The following is a 21,409-nucleotide window of genomic DNA, read 5'->3' on the forward strand; positions in this document are numbered from 1 at the left end:
CGATGCAGTGCGCGCTACGAAATTCGTTTTATTATTTAAATTGTTTACTTACCTGTAATTATCCATATGCCGGTTTTTAGCCCTCTCCACCCTGCCCCTCCCCCTCCCCGCCTCCCTGCCCCACCGTAACTCCCTCCACGGCCCGCGGCTGGTTAAAGCACCCCATTAGAATGCTTCGGTTTTCCAGGTATCTCCCTTGTGCACTTCCCTCTCCATTGCACTCATGTTCCTCTTTCTCTGCCTGTGTGCTTTTCCCTGCCCCCCTCTATGATGCATTCACACTTGTGTGCTTCTTCCCAGTGTTTTTCTCACCCACATACTTCTTCTACCCAGCTCCACTTTGTGCTCACTTGAACGTTTGTTTCCTTCTTCACGTTCCTCTCTGTTTGCTTCTCTGCCTACGTCATCCGTGTTGCTTCACCCACTCAGTTCCCCGCACTGCTTCCGCCCGCTTCTCATGTTGCCTTCCCATGTTGCCTTCTGTACTTTCCCCACCTCCACGCTCCCTGATTCCAATGCTCCTACCAAGTTGCTTTCCCTCACCCATGGTGCTTTCCCCATGTTCCCGCAGTAGCGGTCGGCAGTAGGTGTTTCTGTAGGGCGGAGACGTGGGCAGGGGGAGAGGCAGGGGGGTAGTAATGTATGGATTACAGAGTTTTACAGGTAAGTAAACATTTATATAAATAAAATGAATTTCGTTGCGCGCACTGCATTACATTTGGTGATGCAGTGCGTGCAACCAAATTTGTTTTATTTATTTAAATGTTTACTTACCTGTAAAACTCCGTAATCCATACATTACTACCCCCCACCCTGCCCCTCCCCCTGCCCACGTCACCGCCCTACAGAAACACCTACTGCCGACTGCTACTGTGTTCCCGTGCTACTTTTTTAGGTCGATCCTAGCGCAGCGCGCATGTGCTGCACTAGGAAAACGACCTCTTTGAATCACTCAGGACTTTTCACACGCTAGTGCGTGTTTTTGTTTTTTTTTTGCATTTTTCCTATGTGACTTTGCGTGCGAAGACAGCACGCAATTGGGCAAAGGCGGGTGCATGTCCCACCTTTCCCAGGAAATGTATCCGCCCATAGCCTACGGCTTGCGGTTATGAGCAGCAGCGCGCAGTGTGCCATCCGTTTCGCATCAGATTTCAAAGGTTGTTTTTCGTTTAGCTTTCGCGCGGCCGCGCTTGTTCGTTTAGCTTTCGCACGGCCGTGCTTCTTTGTTTAGCTTTTGCGCTGCCGCGCTTGTTAAAGCCTCCTCTCCTATTGTTCTTCTTTTTTTCAATGGACGAGCCACTTGTTTACGGGAACGCTGAGATTACCAACCCACGGCCTCTGAAAATGTCTGCCTTTTCTCTTCTCTGTTTGTTTTTGACTGCATGTAAAATGTGCCTTATTTTTGTCTTCTCGCACACTGGCACTTAATTACAGTATCCGAGCATCGCTCGGTTGAATGCTGAGGTTTGTCTGTGACTGCAGGGCAGCATGAACTTCAATCGCTGTAGGGGCTGCTCGGCTTTTCATCCTTACCAGGTTGGTAAACCAAGTGCTATTAACTTACAGCGCTTCGAGTCTGTGTCAGAAGCACGAGAAAATACAGTACATGAAAGTTGTGGAGTTATTATTATTGAGCTCGTGCTTGCAGCATAGTGATGCGAGGGAAGGCTTTATTAGCATGAGACCCCACGCCTGTACACCCATGCATTGTTTTTTCCAGTTTAACCCCTGGCTTTCCTGCTCCCGCCAGCGCCTACAAAAAGCGCTCCAAGACCAGCTTTGGGTCGAGTCCGCGCTATATAAAACTGCAAGAAAAGCTTTGTGTGTGTTTGAGGACATGTTGTACTTCATAGATGTCGCTGAGATCGGACAGGGATGGTCCTGGTAAGGCGCTGGCCTATGGCTTACGAAAGAGGAATGAAAGGGGGAAGAGGGGAGGGGGTTTATCAGAATGCGTTATGCAGCAGGGACTGCGGCCTCCTGTGGTGGGGTGTCCACGGAAAGGTGGGTACAAACTTCTGGTAACAGCTGTTAAGTATACAAAAACCCCACACGCGGTGCTTGAGCGCGGATCGATAAATAGGCCTTTACAGCCTTGGACCGATGTCTGTACAGTGACCTGCGGCAGCTGTTCGAAAAACATGTGATATTGCGTCTATTTAAATAAAGAATCCTTTGTCGGCCGTGTGTCACGGTATCAATCAATTTCTGACAAAACAATCATTATTACTAATGTGCTTGCATATTCATTTATTTGATGGCTTTTTTTGACAGCATATGAATTGTCTCCCGCCATTGATTTACCCCAAACTTTAATATCTTAAATGGCTAATGTAATAGATAATGTGCTGCCTGGCTAAAAACTTAGAAGGTCCTAAAGGCGAGACCTATTGGCTATGCCAATGCTTGTTCTCCTTTTAGTTCTGATCAACTCAAGATAGGTAAACAAAAAGAAACAAAAGCGCTTACATTATTTGGTAGAACGTCGCTTGCTTGGCTCACATGCCTACAAAGTGGTACAGCTGTCAGAATCATAGGCTTTTTTCTCTCTTTTTTAAGCCATGCTGCACAGCATTAGGAATGCTGGCAGCACGGCTAAAACCAATGGCAAAGCCAGTGAATCGCAAAGGTGAGACCAATTGGCTTTGACGATGCTTGTTCTGTACTAACAGCCTAGCATCGGGTAAAATATGCATAAGCAATCCGTGAAACGCTCCTGCCACAGCTCTCAAACACCAAATGATACACCCTCAGCTCATTGAATAAGACATGACCATGCAACATAGGGACTAATCAGACCACAACACTAAACATATCATCAAAGGACGACTTAAGAGGCCGGATTATGGGGAAACTTCAGAAACACATGGAAGGCTAACAGTGCTGTGAGGCAGAAAGTGCACAACACAAATGCCGCTAATAACATGTTCAACCAATTGAACCAGAGTGATGCTCAGACTTGACTATTTTCAATGCTCTCTTTAATAGACTTGCTATAAATTATTTACAAAACATTCCACCATCCAGCACAGTGTTGATGTTAGCTGCCTTTAAAGAACCTGACCCGCCACTGCTTAAGGTAGAAGGGATTGCAAGTACTGTGCCCTGCACATACAATCATTTGAGTCAAAATCCATAAACAAATATATATGTGCTACAAACAAGAGCACTGAAACTCAGAAGAATGTTGATATCCACAAATAACTCGACATGCAAGTCCTGAGACACAGGCTGCCCTCTCTTGGAACTGCCAGAGGCTAAGAGCAAAGAAACACGTAATTTAAAGATTAAAACATTTTCATTACTCAAATGTTTAATCAGACTTGCTCTGAATAATCAGGTGTAAAGCACTATCGTCACTTGTTCATTTCTTCCGATTGACAGTGATATAGCAAAATACTTAGGGGAGTGTAAAATGTTAAGTATTTGCTTTGTAAAATTATGCATAATTAAGCAAAATGCAAAATGTGTCATTCAGTGCTATATTTTAGCGCAAAATGTATCTTAGTGTCAATTTATGACATAAGGATGCATTTGTGTAACTTTGCTACTAACAGGGCAGTATTACTCAATGTGGCTTAATAGTGTCATTTCAGGAATTTCACGTAACAAGCAAAATGTGAAATTTCCGAAATAACGCAAATGACTCTGGCTTAATAAAAATTACGCCCAGGCTTAACAGAATCAAGAGTATTTATTTATTTACTTTTTTTTATTGATTACGTTTTATATACCGCATACAAGGCCCAAAGGTGACAGGGGGCCAGATTTGTCAATTGGCGGATGGCCAGTTTCTCCTCCAGGACCATGGAGTAAATTACACCGTTGCCCTAGTAGAGGTATAATGCACCAGATTTAGAAATGACGGCCAAGCAGACGGTCATTACCATTGGCAGGAACCGCCATCACGACTGTTCCTGTCGGTGTTTTTTTGCAGTGTGGCGCAGTGTTCCGTAATCATGACAACTGTTTTCTTTTCAAAAAGAAAATCCCAAGGCATGAGTTTTCACTGCTCCTTACCGCCAGGGTTTTCCTGGTGGTGACAAGCAGTGAAAACTAAACTCTGATTCCACCCATCTAAATTAAATAGGTGAAATTCTAGGCCTGCCTCCGACAGTCCTTACTCCGCATGGCCATCAAAGGAGTTTAATCACAGCAGAGATAGAGTAATCTCTGGTGTGCTTAAACCAAAAGTCGTTTGCATCTAAATTTGGTGGGTGTACCATTATGTTGGCAGTAAGCATACTCTGTCACCTATGCGATGGAGTATGCTTCACGCCAACATATAGATCGGGCCCAAAGTGTTTTACATAGAACATTGTAATCAAAGGCATAAAAGCGCAAAAGCAAAATGATAAAACATCAAGTGGCAGATTTACAAGCCCATTGCGCCACTTTTGCGTCACTTTTAACATGGGAAAAGTGCCGCAAAAGTGGCGCAAGGGCCTTGTAAATCTGTCCCCAAGACTTCAAATGTGGGGCAAATTCATAAGAAAAGAAAGTTCAAAAAGCATTTACACTGGGGTTCATATAATATGTGGAGTGAGTGACCATAAGCCCTGACCATCTGAGTAAAAAAAATCATTGGCAAAGACAAGAGGTCTGGCTTTAATGTGCCAACTCATCTAAAGAAAGACATTCGAAAATGCTATTTAATGCTTAATATACATTGTAAGCACAGCTGCTGCTTATCACATTAAATCCAAAGCAGTACAGAATACACAGAGCAGATAATTTAATGCGACAAACAGTGTGATGATTGAGTGCATTCTTCAAATGTAAAAAAAAATACTCCCTCATGCATTCTAATGGAATAACTGAAGGTGAAATAATGCATCACATAGCCAATAATATGAGGTGACACAGTAATACTCCTGTGGGTGGAACCAAAGCCCAATCTATGTTTAGTTTAAAGAATTTTTAACAGTATGTCTTGCAACCTGCTGGGCTGTCATACCAGACCTAAAACTGAAATCCAGAAGAAAGGAATGAGAGACAGCAAGGGAGTAGTGAGGGTAGGCTGGTGTTGGTGGCAGGAGGGTGGGATTTCAGATTTTAGGAGACAGACAGGAAAAGACAGAGGAAAAATACCATGGGCCTCATTTATGAAAGGTGACGCATCGCTGCGTGAAAACAGCGATGCGTCACTTTTCATTGCGCCCTCTTTGCGACACCAATGATGCGTCATATTTACAGTATGACGCATCATGGTGCAAAGGAGTTACAGATACATCAGTATTTCTGACGTATCTGTAGGCGTAAAAGTGACGCATTGCTGGAGTGTATCACAAAAGTGACGCAACTCCAGCAATGTGTCCTTTCACATGGGGCAAGCCCCATGTGAAAGGGTCTGCGTCAGTCTTATGACTGCTGTGAGGCAGGCGTAAGAAATTGACGCATTTGCGTCCTAGAAGTGGCGCAGTGAAATCTTATAAATTTCACTGCGTCACTTCTATGACCCTTTCTTGCGTCAGAACGCCCACCCTGCATACATTATACCTGCCGCAGGTATAATGTAGCACAGGGGTTTATAAAGTGACGCATCTACCTAGATCCGTCACTTTGTAAATATGGTGCAACAAGGCACATTTTTTACGCTGCTGGTGCGTCACAAAAAGTGACACACCAGTGGCATAAAAGTGACGCACGGCCTCATAAATGAGGCCCCAGGAATATTCTAAAGGTCACACAAAGTTTCTCCCTTTTTTGTGCACCACTCTGTCAACTCATTCCATCATAAATGTATTGTTTTTCCTCAACTCCATTTCTCCACTTTCATTAACTGCCCTCCTTCAGCCCCTGGCCAGGCTAACTAACTGCCCGAAGCGAAGCCTCCATTCATGCGTCTACTGGGCAGTACTGCTGTGAGGCCCATTACAGGAAGGAATCTTCAAACAGCACAGCCTCAATTAACTTCAAGCACTTTCAAAAGGTTATCAAGACCTTCCATCGTCTGAATTCCCTGCACCCCTTTGGCTTCCTGCCCCTGCCTGTTAAAGTGTTACTGAGCAAATGATAGGCTCGCTTTTAGGGAATTCCGCCCTTTCCTTGTGTAGCAGGAGAGGGCGCACAGTAACCAAAGGCATAACACAAAGAAATTGACCAGAAAAAAACACTTTCAGTGTTTATGCGTCATGCAGCAACCAGGATAAATATATATAAAATGGCGGCGAAGCCTCCGAAATAGCACAGTACAAAACACTTTTTTTTGTTAAAGAAAGGTTGTCGAATACTGCATGGGTGTGTACAAAAAGCGCTCCGGTTAAATCCAGCGGAACGACAACAAGACTGGGTCAGAACAGGCGATCAAGGAAAACAACCTTCAGACAGTATAAAAACGAGCACACACCTTCTGGGTGTGGCTCTCGGGTTTCTCAGCTCACATGGCCTGCAGCTTTCAAAATTCAGGGCAGCTCTTTACAATCTTCTTAACTGTTAAACTAAATCTGAGCTAATATTTGAAAATACATTCACCACCAAAAATAGCCTTTTTTCTGAGGGACAGGCCTAAAATATAATGCGAAATGGTGCAGCTTAAACACGACTTTTCAAATTAACTGCTGAGCTGAGTAAAACTAGAGCAAAGTATGACAAATCATACGCCAACACTGCAGGTTTTTCACAAATATTCTTAAATTCGTATTATAATATGTAGATAAAACAATATCTAGTTGTATCAAGCTAAAGAGGGCCCGTGACTTCAAAGAAGCCATCTTGTGCGCAGTCAAACATGTGCTAGGCTACATATAACATATTTATAGAGCACACGTTCACCTGTAGGGGCATTCTGGTGGCATGTAACCAGTGTTATTGGTACGCAACTCCGCCCCTCCTCCGAAGGGTGAAAGGTTGAGTGGAGCCGCGAGGGTTCGAACCTGTGGCCTTGCGCTGAAACACAGATGGCTATAGAAGACACATGAACCACCAGTCCCAGCATAGCAACTTGGGTTCGTTTATCCTGTATAATACATTTGCACACACGCATAATACAGAGTTTTGTTCTAACCATCACTGTCTTCATGGGCACTGCTACCAGCAGCAGGTGCTGTGGCACCCTGGCCCTGGGGTGTCCAGGGTGTGAGGGGCCCATTAAGAGTACATACAATGAAAAACAATTAATTAAAATGTTTTAAACAATAGTGCAACTCAAGCAAGCAACTTGTCTTAGTCATTCACATAAAGAATGATAAATGATCTTGAATTTATTTTAAACGCATTACAAATATTACAGAGATGGTCTACATATTAACCGTGTGGGTTCAAATAATACCTGCACAGCTAACTTGACAGTATGTACATGCTGCTTTCAAAATGTAGTGCTAATATGTTTCCTTTGTAACATTCTTAATAACAAACATCCGAACAATATGTGCACTGAAACCTGGATATTGTCAAGCACACTCACGCAGAGGGGAACACATTTCTCTTAGCCACAGAATCTACTCCATTTAGTAGACCCCCTTGTAAAAGATTAAGGGAAAAATGTCTGATAACTGGGTCAAAGCCAGGCTGCCTTTACATAAAATTGCATCCTATATAGTTTTGCAGTTGTCGCATGAAGTTCTAATCACTTAATTTACATACAGCATGCTACAGTGTGTAAGGCCTCAGGCCCAGATTTACGTTGCCGTTTCATCATGAAAGATGGCACAAGGCAACGCAAGGGCTTCAGTGAGTTTTACTAAGCCTCACACAGCACCTTGTTTGGCTCTGTGTACTTAGTACATTTGGAGTAACGCAAGGCTGCACGAATCACTGCATTGTGTTACTCTGCCCTGGGAAGGCGTTCCATGGGTGGAGCGTGAGTGTTCCCACGCATCCACCCACTTTTTGGGGGGCACTCCCAGATTTTCGAACTCTAGTAAACCTGGGAATACTTCAAAATGCTACACCTTCCCAGGTGAGGCATTACGCGGAGAAATATTTTTATTTCTCCTTGTTTTTTCCTCTTTCTATGTATACTGCATTCTGCAGCATAAGTAGAAAGAGGAAAAAAGCCTCAGAGGATTGTTTTTTTGAAGGATGGTGCCCCTTTCTGTACAAAAACAATCTGCCTGTTAAGCTGGCTCTCTTTCACCATGGCGCAAGGGTGCCTGTGTTAGCACTAGGCTACCACACAACGCTGTGCAGCAAGTTGTTTTGCTGCGTTGCATTGGGTGACTTGTTAGTAAATTTGGCCCTACGTCTCTTCAGGCTTCATTAAGCATCCCATTTTATCCTAAATACACATTTAATTGTAACTTTCTGCAAAATCCCTATGTGATTGAATCTGTAATAAATACGGTAATAAATATTGGTTATAAGTTAAACTTCATTGCAATCATAATCAGTTCCAAACTTAAGACCTCAATTGAAAGGCATTATTGCATTGTCTCATGGGTAACACTGTCTTCCAGTAGAGTCCCTAAAGTATGCTGACAGAATTAATCAAATTAAAAATACAGATTTTTCTCTGAAAGCCCATGATTAGCATAGCCAGCAAAATCATATTTATATTTTAAGCATACTAGGTACGCACGAGATCACGAACTAATAGACGCAGGAGTTCTGGGAAGCTCAGTAAGCAACAAAGAGAGGAGACGATGGTGAACCAGAATTTGCTCAGCGGTGGTGTTGCGGGTGTGTTCGCACCCTTGCTGCCGGGTGTCATTTAATCAGCAGAACTAACGAAGGATCAGGAACCGCCATTTTGTGGGTCTACCCAACTTGTTAAAACGACTGCTTACATCAATAAAAGCCGTGTAGCTCTGTCATTTACATGAAACATGTTTATCTAGTGTTCAGAAAAAAACGAAGCAATTCTTGGATGTCGTCGATTTTTCTTAAAACTGGGTTGTTTAACACCCACAAAATTCATTGTCTAGCCCGAATTTGCAATAGCACCCCGTTTTATCAGCCATGACAACTCAACAGTGACTAACAGTACCATCAAACCATGAATTAATTGAGCAAAAGTGGTCCACACAATACAGCGAAGTGCCTGGGGAAAAGATTAAAAATCCTTATTAGGCATATAGAATGTTAGGCCAAGCAGACATTTGGTATGAGTCCAAATATCAAGGATAGCAGTACACTCTACCTAGGGCCCGGTTAGGAGCCGGACGGCGCTGAATTCCAGTGTGCTATTCCACTGTGCCCAATCACAAATGACTTGGTGTTCCTGTGCCTGCTTTTTCCGTGAGCAAGAACCCCAGACCCGACTTTACCAGCCAGAAATTCTGGTTGATAAAAACTCGAGGCTTTGCTGCACTAGCAGCTAAGCCTTGTCCCTAGGTCCCATCTGACTTTAATCTCTGACAAGAAGGGAATTTTGCAATGCTGCCACTTGACAAGATCCCCTTCCCCTTGCCTACCAAGGCAGTCTTCTTCTTCCCTTCCCTAGCCTCAAACCATATCCTCACACACATACCACTTCCTCAGAGCCGGTGGTAAGTGCGTACTTAGGGCTGGCTTTAGCACTGGAGGATCCCGGTGCAATATTTATTTTTGGCTCCCCCACATCCCATTATCTGCTCCTTGGATTCCCTCACTACCATCGGGCAAAAGTGCCCTCATCTCTCCAATCACATGTTATTGCTAAACACAACGCCCCCCACCCCATGAGGCCAGTGCCCTCTCCACAGGTCAGTGCCCAGTGCGAACATATAGAAGTCCATATAGTCATTCTGTGCCTACACAGTTATTCCCCACTCCAAGGGATGTAACTACCCATAATTACGTGGTAGTGGTGGGGTGTTACTGCACAGTAAAAATAATTAAGTTAGCGCAGATTTAATCCAGCCAGCACCAGGCAACTTGCGACCAGGTCCTTAATTTTGTACTTCATGGAATATTTACTTGTTCGTAAAATTGACTCATCTAATATATTAGTAACAGGAAGGAGCCTTCTCTTCTCTTCCTTTATTCCTTTCTTCTCTTTTCCCTCCACTGCCCCTTACACCTTTTTCCATCCTCTCTTCTGCAATTGATTCCTACTGTCTGTGAAGTAAGAGTTGAAAGAGCACCCTTCTGATACGTTTTACGAATTCCAGTGCTATTTTATATTTAAAAAAACAACACTCAAGCAACACATTAAATCTTAGAGTGGAACTGAAGTCCAAAAATTATAGAAAATCCAAATAATGCCCCTATAAACATGGCCTTTTTAATCCATTCACTGAAATACGGACCCGACCAGGCTCTTGTGAGATATTCAACTCCATTCATCATGAACCAAGATCTGAAGCAAACGCTTTCAACGACTCTCAAGTATCCTGAGTACCAGTCCTCCTGTCTCCACATAGCATGACCATGCTCCGTTACGACAACGTTACAATTGCACATTCATCTTCCTGCTACTGATGAGGTGCCCAAAGCCACTTTGTGTCCCAACCATCCTTGCCATTTGAGTTCTATCAACCTGATCTTGAGACTCGGCTTACCTATGTCGAGGACTCTCTGTTTCGCTGTGTGCTGCCGCGAGTGCCAATATTTCCAGTATTTCAGCTGTTCGTCGCGGTTTTTATCTTCACTGAAGACAACCATTATCACGCTCTGCAGAAAAAAAGAATTAGAAATGCCATTAATGAGCAGGCCAGGCCTTTTCTTACCAGCAAGCCTTGCTGAGGACACCTCCAGCTCCCACGGTAGCTTTCTGGCAGAAATGAACATTAGTCGTGCACATGGATATCACCATCCTTCAACAAGGAGGAACATTGAGAGTAAAAGGACATGAATGATCACACTTGAGTAGGATTTATTAGGAGATCTATTCTAGAGTATTGAACCAAGTATCAACATATTAGCTTGTGGGACTGTTCCCACTTACCCACCATTATTATCCTTAATTTCTTTATTACTAGACCAGACATCCTGTAAACAGGTCAGGTGTCGCCTATCCTAAAGAAAACAACAGCTGACCCCTCGGACCTAAATGACTATTGTCTGATTTCTAACATACCTATGGTAGCCAAACTCCTGGAAAATGTGTTAACATGCAGCTGGACAGTCACATTGATCAATTGAACCTGCTTAACCAATTTCAATCAAGCTTCCGAGCAGGTCACAGTACCGAATCAGCCATGACACATGTAATTGACGACGCTCTAAAAATCCTGGACCAAAACTAAGCTTGCTTACTTATCCTACTCGACCTATCAACAGCATTTGACACCGTCAAACACGACAACCTGCTTGAACTCCTGAAACACAGAATAGGAATGTCTGGTACTGTATTTAACTGGTTCGCCTCCTTCCTTCAAAACAGATCACTAAGATTCAAGGTCAACCAATCCCTGTCCAAACCCATGCCAGTCACATTAGGAGTTCCACAAGGCTCCTCCCTCTTTATGGAACCTCTTACCGATATTCACAGCCTCGCCAAGATTCACTTCCATATGTATGCAGACGACACGCAAATTTACATCAAGATCCACTCACTTGATGACATTAAATCACTCAAATCCACTCTACAAAAACCCCAAACATGGCTGGCCGAAAACCATTTGAAACTAAACTCCCTCAAAACGGAATTCCTCTTAATCGCTCCCCCTAACAAAACTCCCACTATCCTGGATTGGCTGAAGCACTTAACAGCTCTCAAAGGACAACCTCTCATCGTCGACTCAGCGAAATCACTAGGGATAACGCTTGACAGCAACTTAAAGATGCAGAAGCATATCAGCGCTTCCACAAAAGGAGCCAACTTCCACCTGAAGACCCTGCGAAAACTGAAACCCTTTCTCCCAGCCTTTGATTTCAAACAAGCAGTTCAAGCCCTAGTAATAACTAGAGTGGAATATGGGGCGGTAACCTTATGCGGCCTCCCAAGGTCATTGACACCCCACTATCAACTCAGCTGCGAGATTCATCACAGGTTCAAAGAGAAACTCTCACATATCCCCTAACCTGAGAGCCCTCAACTGGCTACCATTTAAAGCTAGAATTCATCTTAAAATCGCTTGTATGACGCACAAGGCCCTACACCACAATTCCCCGTACTACCTAGCTCAGAAACTGGAGATCTCTGCGGGCAGCAGAGCCTCCAGGAGTGCCAAGACACTTCTTCTAAAACCACAATGATTTGCCAGGAAAAAAACCTATATCCGATCATTCTCTGGTATGGCTCCTCGGATCTAGAACTCTTTGCCTACTGAAACAAGAACAAACCAGTCCTCTGCCTCCTTCAAAAAAAAAGTGAAAGCGATCCTTATGGCTAAATTCACATGAACTCTGGCCTTTTGCTAGCTTTACTGTATATTATAACTATCTATGTATTTGTGCTCAATAGCTGTCATTTTGTCTTTCACGATAGCTGATGTGTACATGTATAAGCTAGTTATAGCTGTTTCACCTATATCTTTGTTTGCTACAGCTTGTTTTCTACATTTGACTTGTAAAGCGCTCTGATACTCGCAGGGGTCTTGTTCGTGCTATATAAAACCCTCAAAATAAATAAAACAAATAGATTAGTGTAAAAGTTGCTGAATAATAAGGTCCCTAAAAGTTTACCAACAGATTCACAGTAAAGAGCCAGTGACCCTACATCCCTCTGAGTCTTCCCTGAGCACCTGAATCCTCGTATGGTGCACTAATACATGAACACATTGGTAAGATTATTTCCCAATAAACAGATGCAGTGCCATGTACAAGGATATTTTTCAATGTTGACATTTCCTTTCCCTAAAAACAAGGCCATTTTTAAGGCCATTTGTTACAATGCAGCAGTATAATAGGGCCACACCAGTGCACTGCACATAGAAGTTTACTGTCCTATCCAGGGCACTTGATGCAGCTTTCCTAAATGTAACCTTTAAAAAAATTGATTTTGAGTGTCCTACACATGTCCGTCATGATGCCCTTAATAATCCTTTATGCTGGGGCTGTCGAAAGTGCGGTGCTTAATATAGCATATAGCCAGCTGCAGAGGGCTTTACCGGTTCTTATAGGCCCTGAACCCCGAGTTCAGCGAGGGCATATAATGAGGCTGAGGGCCTTTAACAACCAGAACGGCCTGAGGCAGAAGGGCTACACGGCTATTAGAACATTCCACCCACTAAGGGTAGACAGCTCTAGGGAGAAACAGAAAGACAAACATTGAACTGTTGAAGCAGAAGGCTTCTACCAGCCATTATAAGCCTAGAGCCACTCCATTTTCATCAAGGAGCTCTCAACATTCCAATATTCAAATGTATAAAAGAGTGAGTGCCGGTGCTCAAAGCTCCAGTCTGCAGACAGTGCTTTTAAATGTCGGCATGCCGAATAACAAGGCTGCATAGTCTTGAATCGAGATGATGGATCTTCCATCCACTACCAGACACTCCCTTCCCCTTTATCTCACGTGTGCAGGTTTCTGCTGTCTCCCGTTGTGATGGTTTTCCATCTTTCGATTGTTGGTAAATGTTCATTGACAAATAATAAGTGCCGGTGCCCAAACACGAGTGCCAGTGGTTGTTGGTGGCAACCACCGGCTCAAATTAAGCACTGGGAACATGGCAGCTAGCTCAAAGAAAGCACTTGTCTTGGATCCACAGAACACATACATGTAATCCCTTAAACTAACTATGGTCACAAAACTGTGTTCATTTGTTCACTCTGTCCCATTCCTGGATTAGTGCAGCATCAGTGTCTTAAGTCATTGAGAACTTCACCCGCAGCTGTGAATTTAGTCCAGACATGAAATTCAATCAGATGTTCTTGCTGACTACATATCCTTCATTGTAATCTCTTAACATTGTGCCACCACCTTCTGAAATAAAACATTCTTGGTGGTCACACAACAGAAACCTCAGGCCAAAGTTATCTACACAGGTCTAATGAGTAAGATCCTGTCCATGTCACAAAAGGCACACACTTGGACGTTACAAATCATATTAGGTTCATAACAAAGAGTCAATTTGATGTAAGGCATGCTGGGGCAAGGCTGGTCCATATTCTCACTGCAGACGGGGTGGCAATCTTCGTATATTTAGTAAGACCAATCAAAGTACCTGGCTATTATACTGTTCACATTTAGCAAAACTTTCTTAACATGGCTGCTACTGATGCATTTCTTCAAACCCCAGGCTCTCTTCCAGTAAATCCAATTTAGTAGAGGTAGAGGTGAGAACCTCTGTCATAATCAAGGAAAACGACTAAAAGGCCTGAGTTTATTTTCTGTAGGCTTAGCTTACTCACATAAACTCAGGAGTTAGCCCTAAATTGGGAGTACATCAGGTTTACAGAATATGATTTGGGACTTATTCACACCTGGATAGAGGCACCACCTTTGCCTGTGCCTAAGTGCCACCCTTCTCACGCCAACAATGTGGACATTAACTGCGCACAAGTATGCGGCTGGCCGGACGGTAGTGTTGGAACAGTGCACGGTGGTGAGATTAAGAGTAGCAATGCGAGCACTGCATCTCGTACACTCCTGGTAGCACCTAAAAGAACACCAGATAGAATGCGTATTTGGCCCAGACCCTCTAGATCTGAGTAATACCCTGGTTGCCCCCACCACACTGCTGTACTTGAGGGGGGAGTCCAGGTGTTTACCTTGCTGGCATTGTGCACTCATGCTATACCAGTTACAGAATCCCTAAATACCTAATTTGTCACAGTGGATTACCATAGTGGCTTGAGGTGTGGGGGTGGTGGGAGTCATCTCCCCTCTCCTGGGGCTCAAGGACTACCTGTGGATTCTCACACAGCTTGCCCTGAATATGTGATCGGCCAAAGGGTAACTCTCGGAGATTCCCCAAGCACTAGGAAGTGGGAAACGGAGGCTTATGGTCAGGTCAGAGGTGGCGAGCACCACTACAAGGCAATCCGTCTTCCCCTGCACACTGTATGACCTTCCGGCAGCAAGATCAGGCACCCATTTCAAATATGGCAGATGTTTGGCTGCCCATTGGAAGGAGCAGAGGTGGAGATACCACCAGCTGATTGAGGGGACCTTGGCCTCACCATGCCTTATAATCTGAAAGGGGGACAGGTAGCTGAACCTTAAAAGAGAGCGGCTCCTGATGCCAACTATTACCAGACTCCACTGCTAATTTAACACCCGGCCCTCAAGACCTGGATGTTTGAATAAGCCTCCGGGGCCTGCAAGCGCCTGCATACCCTATTGGGTGTTTTGGCCTGCTTTATAAATCCTTATTGATTGATTGAGTGACCACTGATGTTCTTTGATGACTTAAAAATGTATTTGCATATCTGAAGTCCCAAGAGACTATTTAGGGTGTGATTGAGAGACCGGTAACTCTATTTGCTTATTAATTATTCTTTTGTATTTTAGTGTATACATTGGTTGTGTTTTTGACGACATGCTGTTTCTCACGTCTTCGCCAGACTTTGTTGTGATGAGTCCACTGAAGGTGCTATGGGTGGTAATCAACACCTTAAAAATAGCAAGAAAACAAACAGGTAGAAAACCAAATGACAAGCGAAGATCGTTTCAATCTAACAAACGCATTTCTGTGTCTTCTCCAACAGTTGCCATCTCTCTCTCCTGTACTTCCAAAATGGCCGGCTTTTAGGTGCTGGCGCCTGTGATGGTGCATTAGACTAGGGTGACCAGGTGACCCGGATTTGCTGCGACACTTCCTGTTTTACAACAGTTGTCCTGTCAGATTTCGGTATAATTGTAGTCCCTCTATTTTTGCGACCCAACATGAGGTCAGCTTTCATTAGGGCTTCATCGTCGATGCACATTTTGCAAAAAGGAGGCGAGGCCACTTAACGCGCCTGAAAATAGCTGGAGCTCACTTTCAAACAACAAACCATTCATGAGGCGGAAACGCTGTGCTTCCATTGTGAGCAGTACACCCGATAGCCGAGTTCAAATGTTCTCATAATGGAAGTATTGTCCTCGCTTTCTGCAGAACTGAAAAATAATCTTGTACAAATCTGGATAAAAAAGTGCGATCCAGTCGCTGGAACAGTTTAGAAGTCATTACTGAGTTGCCAGCATTCGCTATAGGCTGAAACACGAGTGTTATTTTGCCACAAGACATACTCAACCTAGGGCGAGACAAGTGCCTCATACATACAATGTGAACCAACATCTAAAACGTGTAAGTGACATGGAGAAAGGACAAATGCAGAGTGAAGTGCCCGATGAGGGAACTACGAGGACAAACACTTGAGTAGCAGAAGGCTGGTGAGTGGTCAACATGTTTACCAATATAACAGAGGCCGTCTTGTATGTCTGTTGTCACCTTCATTCATCGGAATTCTATCTTTGCCCTTCAGATCGCATTGCCCCTTCGGGCAAGTTTCATCAGGCTTGTGGGAACCGTGTTTAGCCGCAGGCTTTGGACATGCCGAATCTTGTGCCGATTGGTCACATGGATCACAACTTCTAAGGACACCCCAAAACTTGTCACATTGCCAATTAATATGGGGTTTTCCTTTGGAAAGTTGCTCCTGTCTGTGTGTGTGACTTCAGTTCCACGAAATGAAAAATATCAACATTGTTATGGCATGTGGCTGTCGTCATTCGGAGCCTTTTCTCGGTTTAGTGAATTTTAATTCAGTGGTTTTGGAGGCATAAGAAAAAATTTGACTAACAAGTAGGAAAGCTCCAGTTATGTACTGTCGTGTTCTACGACGTGCATCAGACAACATACCAGACTCAGGACACAGGTTGGTTCTTTTATGCTTCTTTTATTGGTTTCCTTTGGATCTGGTCACATGCACGTCCGTCTCCATATCCGTCCTTGTCATTCTACCGTCCTTCCTGTCCCTAGCCGGATGTGGTGTCCGGTGACCTGGTCACCTCCCCTATGACCCACAGGGGCCTAGTGTCCCCATGTCCTGTCGCCATGTCTGTCGGGTCACAACATCTCCCCCTTTGTTGCAAACAAATGTTCATAGTGCAGTTCGACTGATCAGTTCCGCCCCTTCATCCCTTTACATCATTTACTCATCGTTGTGGTGAGAGAGGAGAGAGAGAGAGAGAGATAGAGAGAGAGAGATAGAGAGAGAGAGAGAGAGAGAGAGAGAGATCTGTCTGGTCGACCCTTCTCCCCAGTCTCTGAGTCCTACGTTTCATCACTTAGTCTCTTTGTCCCCTTGCACTCCCCTTTTGGTCGCTGTTCTCCACCATCAGCTTCTGCTTCTGTCTGTTGGTAGTCCTCCTTCTGCTCTCCGCTTGCCAGCCTCACTTCGTCTTCTTCTAGCTCCTTGCCGTGTGCCCAATGATGTGGGCCAGCTGGCGCCGTCTCCGTGGTCTCCTCTCTTTCTACGGCCGCCCTTTGTTGTGTTTGTTCCCTCAGTGATTCTTTTTCGTTCTCTTCCTCTTTCTCTGGTCCCTGCGTCTTCTCGTCGCTTGCTCTCAGTGTCTCTTTCACTTTTTCTGTGTCATGTGTCATCGTTATGAGACCCATTGTTTGGGCGGTGCTGTTGCTCTGCAGGCATGGTCCTGGGACATCGCCTTTCAACACATGGACGTCTTCTTTATTCTTTTTGTCTTTGTGTCTCAGTTCCTCTGTGAACTTTCCCAGGCTTGTTACCGGTTCCTTTGACCCCCAGGTGAAGATCTTCACCCTGGACGCTCTCAGTGTCGGTTTGGCTTCCATCTTCTCGTACTCTGATGCACACATGACATTGCATGTTGCACCACTGTCCAGTACAAATTCCGCTTCATGTGCTCCTACTCCTATCTTTGCCAAGTCCGTCTTTTCTTGGGTGTTTCTGCCTGTTGGATGTGTTGTTTCTCCTTTTTCGTTTCCCCCACTCAGTTCTGTGTGAACCACCGACATGTGGTATAGTCTTCCACTTTCTCTTCGTCCTCTTCTTCGCCTGACCCTCGTGATGAACTTCTCCTTTCTCTGTCAACATACCTGACATGTCTAGTCGTCGACTCTTGTTGTCTTCCTGTTCTTCCTCTGTCATCTCTTAATTGTACGCCTTGGCACATGCTGGCGTAGTGGTTTCTCCCATTACATCTTTTGCACGTCTGGCCAAACGCTGGGCACGGGCCTCTGTGTGGAAATTCCATTCCACACCTGTAGCATGTTCTTTCATGTTGTCTCCTCTCTGTTTCTTCCCTCCAGTCATTCTTCCACCGGCCCGTGCGATATTTGTTTGTCATGAGGTGTGCGTTTTCGATTTCAACGTTCTTCCCTCTTTCCATTTCTTTGGCATGTTCTGTTGCTCTCGCCTCTGCTCTCGCTAATGACAGGATGTTTTCCAATGAGGTCGGTCTTTTAGTATTCTTGCCCTGAATCCTGTGTCACGACAGCCTTCAATGATCCGTAGCCTTATTGCTTGTTCGTTGTCGAACTTGTCGAACTCACAATGTGTCACCAACTTCCTCAGCCTTGTCGCGAAGTCATCCAGTGTCTCGTCCACTTGTTGACACGCAATAGTGAATGTATATCGTTCAAAGTCAACATTCCGTTGTGGGTCAAACTTGGCCATTAGGCATTTCTTTAACTTCTCATATGGCTTTGTTTCTTCTGTTGGCAGTGTCACCAGAAGTTCTTCGACGTCATCCCCTGCTAAGTTCAGCAGTAAAAGTAATCTCTTTCCGTCTGTTACATCTGTTGCTTCCATATATCTTTCAAACCGTCTGATCCACTTCTCCCACCTAATTCCAATTTGTGGCTCCGATAAGTTGAATGGCAGAGGCCTCCTGTATTGTGCTTTGGGTTTTGGGTCTGCCATTCTTGCCTTCTTGCTTTTATGTGCTCTCTCCTCTTTTTGTTCTTTCGCTCCTTTGTGTGTTGTTCTATGTTTCCTTTGCTCTTTGTTTTTTTCTCCTTTTTCTTCTATTACTGTCTCTTTTTTTTTTTGCCTTTCGTCTTTTTTTTTTTCTTTCTTTCTCTTTGTTTTCTTATCTTTTATCCCTTTTGTTTCTTCTTTTTATTCCTTTTCTCCACTTTATTTGGCCTCTTCTGGGCTTTCTTAGTCCTTTTCCTTTATTCTTGATCTTTTTTCTTGTGTATTTGCTTGTTTTTCTGTCTTGCCTGGCCTTAATATGGCCGCCCTGTTGGTTTCTATGGTGTTTCTCTATTGTGTCCCTTTTTCAAAATGGCCGCCGCTCTTCTCGCGAGATTTCGCGATCGAAATCTCACTCGCCTGACTTGAAAATGGCCGCTTCTCCGATCTCGCCTCTGATTGGCCCAGCCGCCTGATCTCAAGATGGCCGCCGAGACTCTTGCGAGAGCTCGCGCCTCACTTTCGATCGCACGCTTCTTTTCGCGCTTACCGCACTTAGTTGGCAGTCTCTTCAGAAGCAGTCGGGTGGGCTCCGATGTCGCTCGTTTCTCCTTCCTTTCCTTCTTGCAAATCCAGGGTGGGCACCTGGTAGGGCGCCTCGTTGTTCCTGATGGCGCCGACAGACAATACGCGTCGATCGACACGTCAGCTCGTTTCTCCTACGTCGCCAGTTGTCGTGTTCTACGACGTGCGTCAGACAACATACCAGACTCAGGACACAGGTTGGTTCTTTTATGCTTCTTTTATTGGTTTCCTTTGAATCTGGTCACATGCACGTCCGTCTCCATATCCGTCCTCCTCATTCTACCGTCCTTCCTGTCCCTAGCCGCATGTGGTGTCCGGTGACCTGGTCACCTCCCTTATGACCCAAAGGGTCCTAGTGTCCCCATGTCCTGTCGCCCTGTCTGTCGGGTCACGACATGTATGTATTCGTAAATATTGTTGGCTTTGCTGAGACCAGGAAGAGGTTAAAAATACATCCCAGACATACTAGGCAAGGTGCCTAAAATCGAATCCCTCCATGGCCCTGGTGGACTAAAACCTATTCAACTTACTCAAGAGTGGGGATTTTTATTCTTCCTCATGCCATTTCACTACCCCGTCTTTGCCTAAGGGAGGAGGTTTACTTTTCACCGGGGTAGCTAGCTAGCTGTCCCAGATTTATCCGGCCCTCCAAGGCTTGCCTAAGGGGAGAGAAGGAAATGTACCAGAATATCCTAACCAAAATATTGTTAGCCATATCACATTGAAGACCCGGCCTGTTAATGTGTGGTGGAAACAGAAGTAAGACAAACATTGTATCACTACACACATCCTCAATATCTTTTACAAAAACATTGCCCCATTGGGACAGTATTTTTGAAACAATGTTTAGTTGCAGTATTTCTGTCAGACAAAATTATTCTAATATTCTAATATAATAATATTCTAACAATATTCTGACATACTATTCAGAAAAAGAGTCCACATTTCAACCCGACACCCACCCCTGCAGCATCAAAGTGCAAGGGGATTGTGTGGTACCCTGGGCGTTGCCCAAGAGTGGTGGTGTAACTTTGAACCTCATACTCCTGTCTTCTCCAAGGGCGAGGCTGGTTGTATTTTGGCTGCTTCTTCCCACTCACTTTGTTCAAGGGTGTGGGTGGCTAAACTCAAGGCACCATTAGTGGCTTATCACAGCTGCCTTGTGCATGTTTGTGAACAGGGCAACATCACAGCTGTGAGCTTTCACAGCCCTCCTGCATATCAGCAAAAAAGGCTATGGAGGAGGGCTGGAACACCTGGTGCCCTGTTGTGGCCCTGGGAGGTGACACTTCACTACACAATCCCTCCCTCCTGCATAAGGACCCCGCTCCTGGATCATAGCTGAAAACATAGGGTTTGTGTTCACTCAATATTTCTCATCTAAAAATCACTTAAATACGATTCACAAAGATAAAGTAATATAATCTGTTCAAAATTAGCTCAAATCACCTAGAACGGAACTAAATATGACACTTAAATAGGTTAGGTTTACAAATCGACCAAGAAGTAAACATTTGTAACTAGTCAACTGGAATTTCTAACAGGAAATTAATTTGAGAAACATTTTTTAGATGCTCATACCCGGACTTTGCTGATTGGATGCCGGAAGCACTTGTTCGCTCCCGTCTCGCTCAAGGTGATGGCGTAGAATTGTCCTTTGTTTAAATAAGTCATAGGCCCCTCCCCTTGTTTGTGTCGCAGGGACTTGGTAGCTTCCAGCGTGTATTGAAACGTGCTGCTGTCAAAATAAAAAGAACAAACCAGTACTCCAACTTTACACTTTCGAGTTCTGAAAACATCACAGGTGAATAGATCGCTAGGAACATGTCATATCTACACCAGTAAGAAATTAGAGAAGTGTTGTATGCAGCACCCAAGCACCTCCCAATGGGGATTTAAAGGCACATCTCCACCTACAATATCATTTTGCAGGTGGAAAGCAAATGTCTGCAAAACGTGTACATTATTAGCTCTGCAGACAATCCAGTACAAAATATACAGGAGGACTGCGCGTGAACATCTACAATGTGCATGAAGTTAAGTGCGCACTCCTAGGTATATATGTGATTCCACTGCAGAGTGGAAATCTGTGCGACTTGCAGGGGGAAAAGTGTGATTCTCTAGGAATTACGCCAAACAATAGACTTTTAATTGTAATCATGTACCATATTTACAAACTACAAGTCATGTGTAGGAACAC

At 44.4% G+C, this 21,409-nt stretch overlaps 1 protein-coding gene across 2 annotated transcripts in view; it reads right to left on the reverse strand.

Moving 5' to 3' along the window:
- Positions 1 to 21,409, reverse strand: part of GRHL2 (grainyhead like transcription factor 2) — a 499,408-nt gene that overhangs the window by 276,206 nt on the left and 201,793 nt on the right. Inside the window, exons 6-7 of one of the 2 annotated variants that reach the window (XM_078686942.1) lie at positions 20,791 to 20,944; positions 10,422 to 10,533 (exon numbers count right to left, since the gene is read on the reverse strand). In XM_078686942.1, coding sequence (XP_078543068.1) covers positions 10,422 to 10,533; positions 20,791 to 20,944 — 266 coding nt within the window. Of the gene's footprint in view, positions 1 to 10,421; positions 10,534 to 20,790; positions 20,948 to 21,409 lie in introns of both variants that reach the window. The other variant, XM_078686941.1, reaches the window with a different exon arrangement.

Source organism: Lissotriton helveticus, chromosome 4_1 (assembly GCF_964261635.1).
Source record: "Lissotriton helveticus chromosome 4_1, aLisHel1.1, whole genome shotgun sequence".
Taxonomy (NCBI): Eukaryota; Metazoa; Chordata; class Amphibia; order Caudata; family Salamandridae; genus Lissotriton; species Lissotriton helveticus.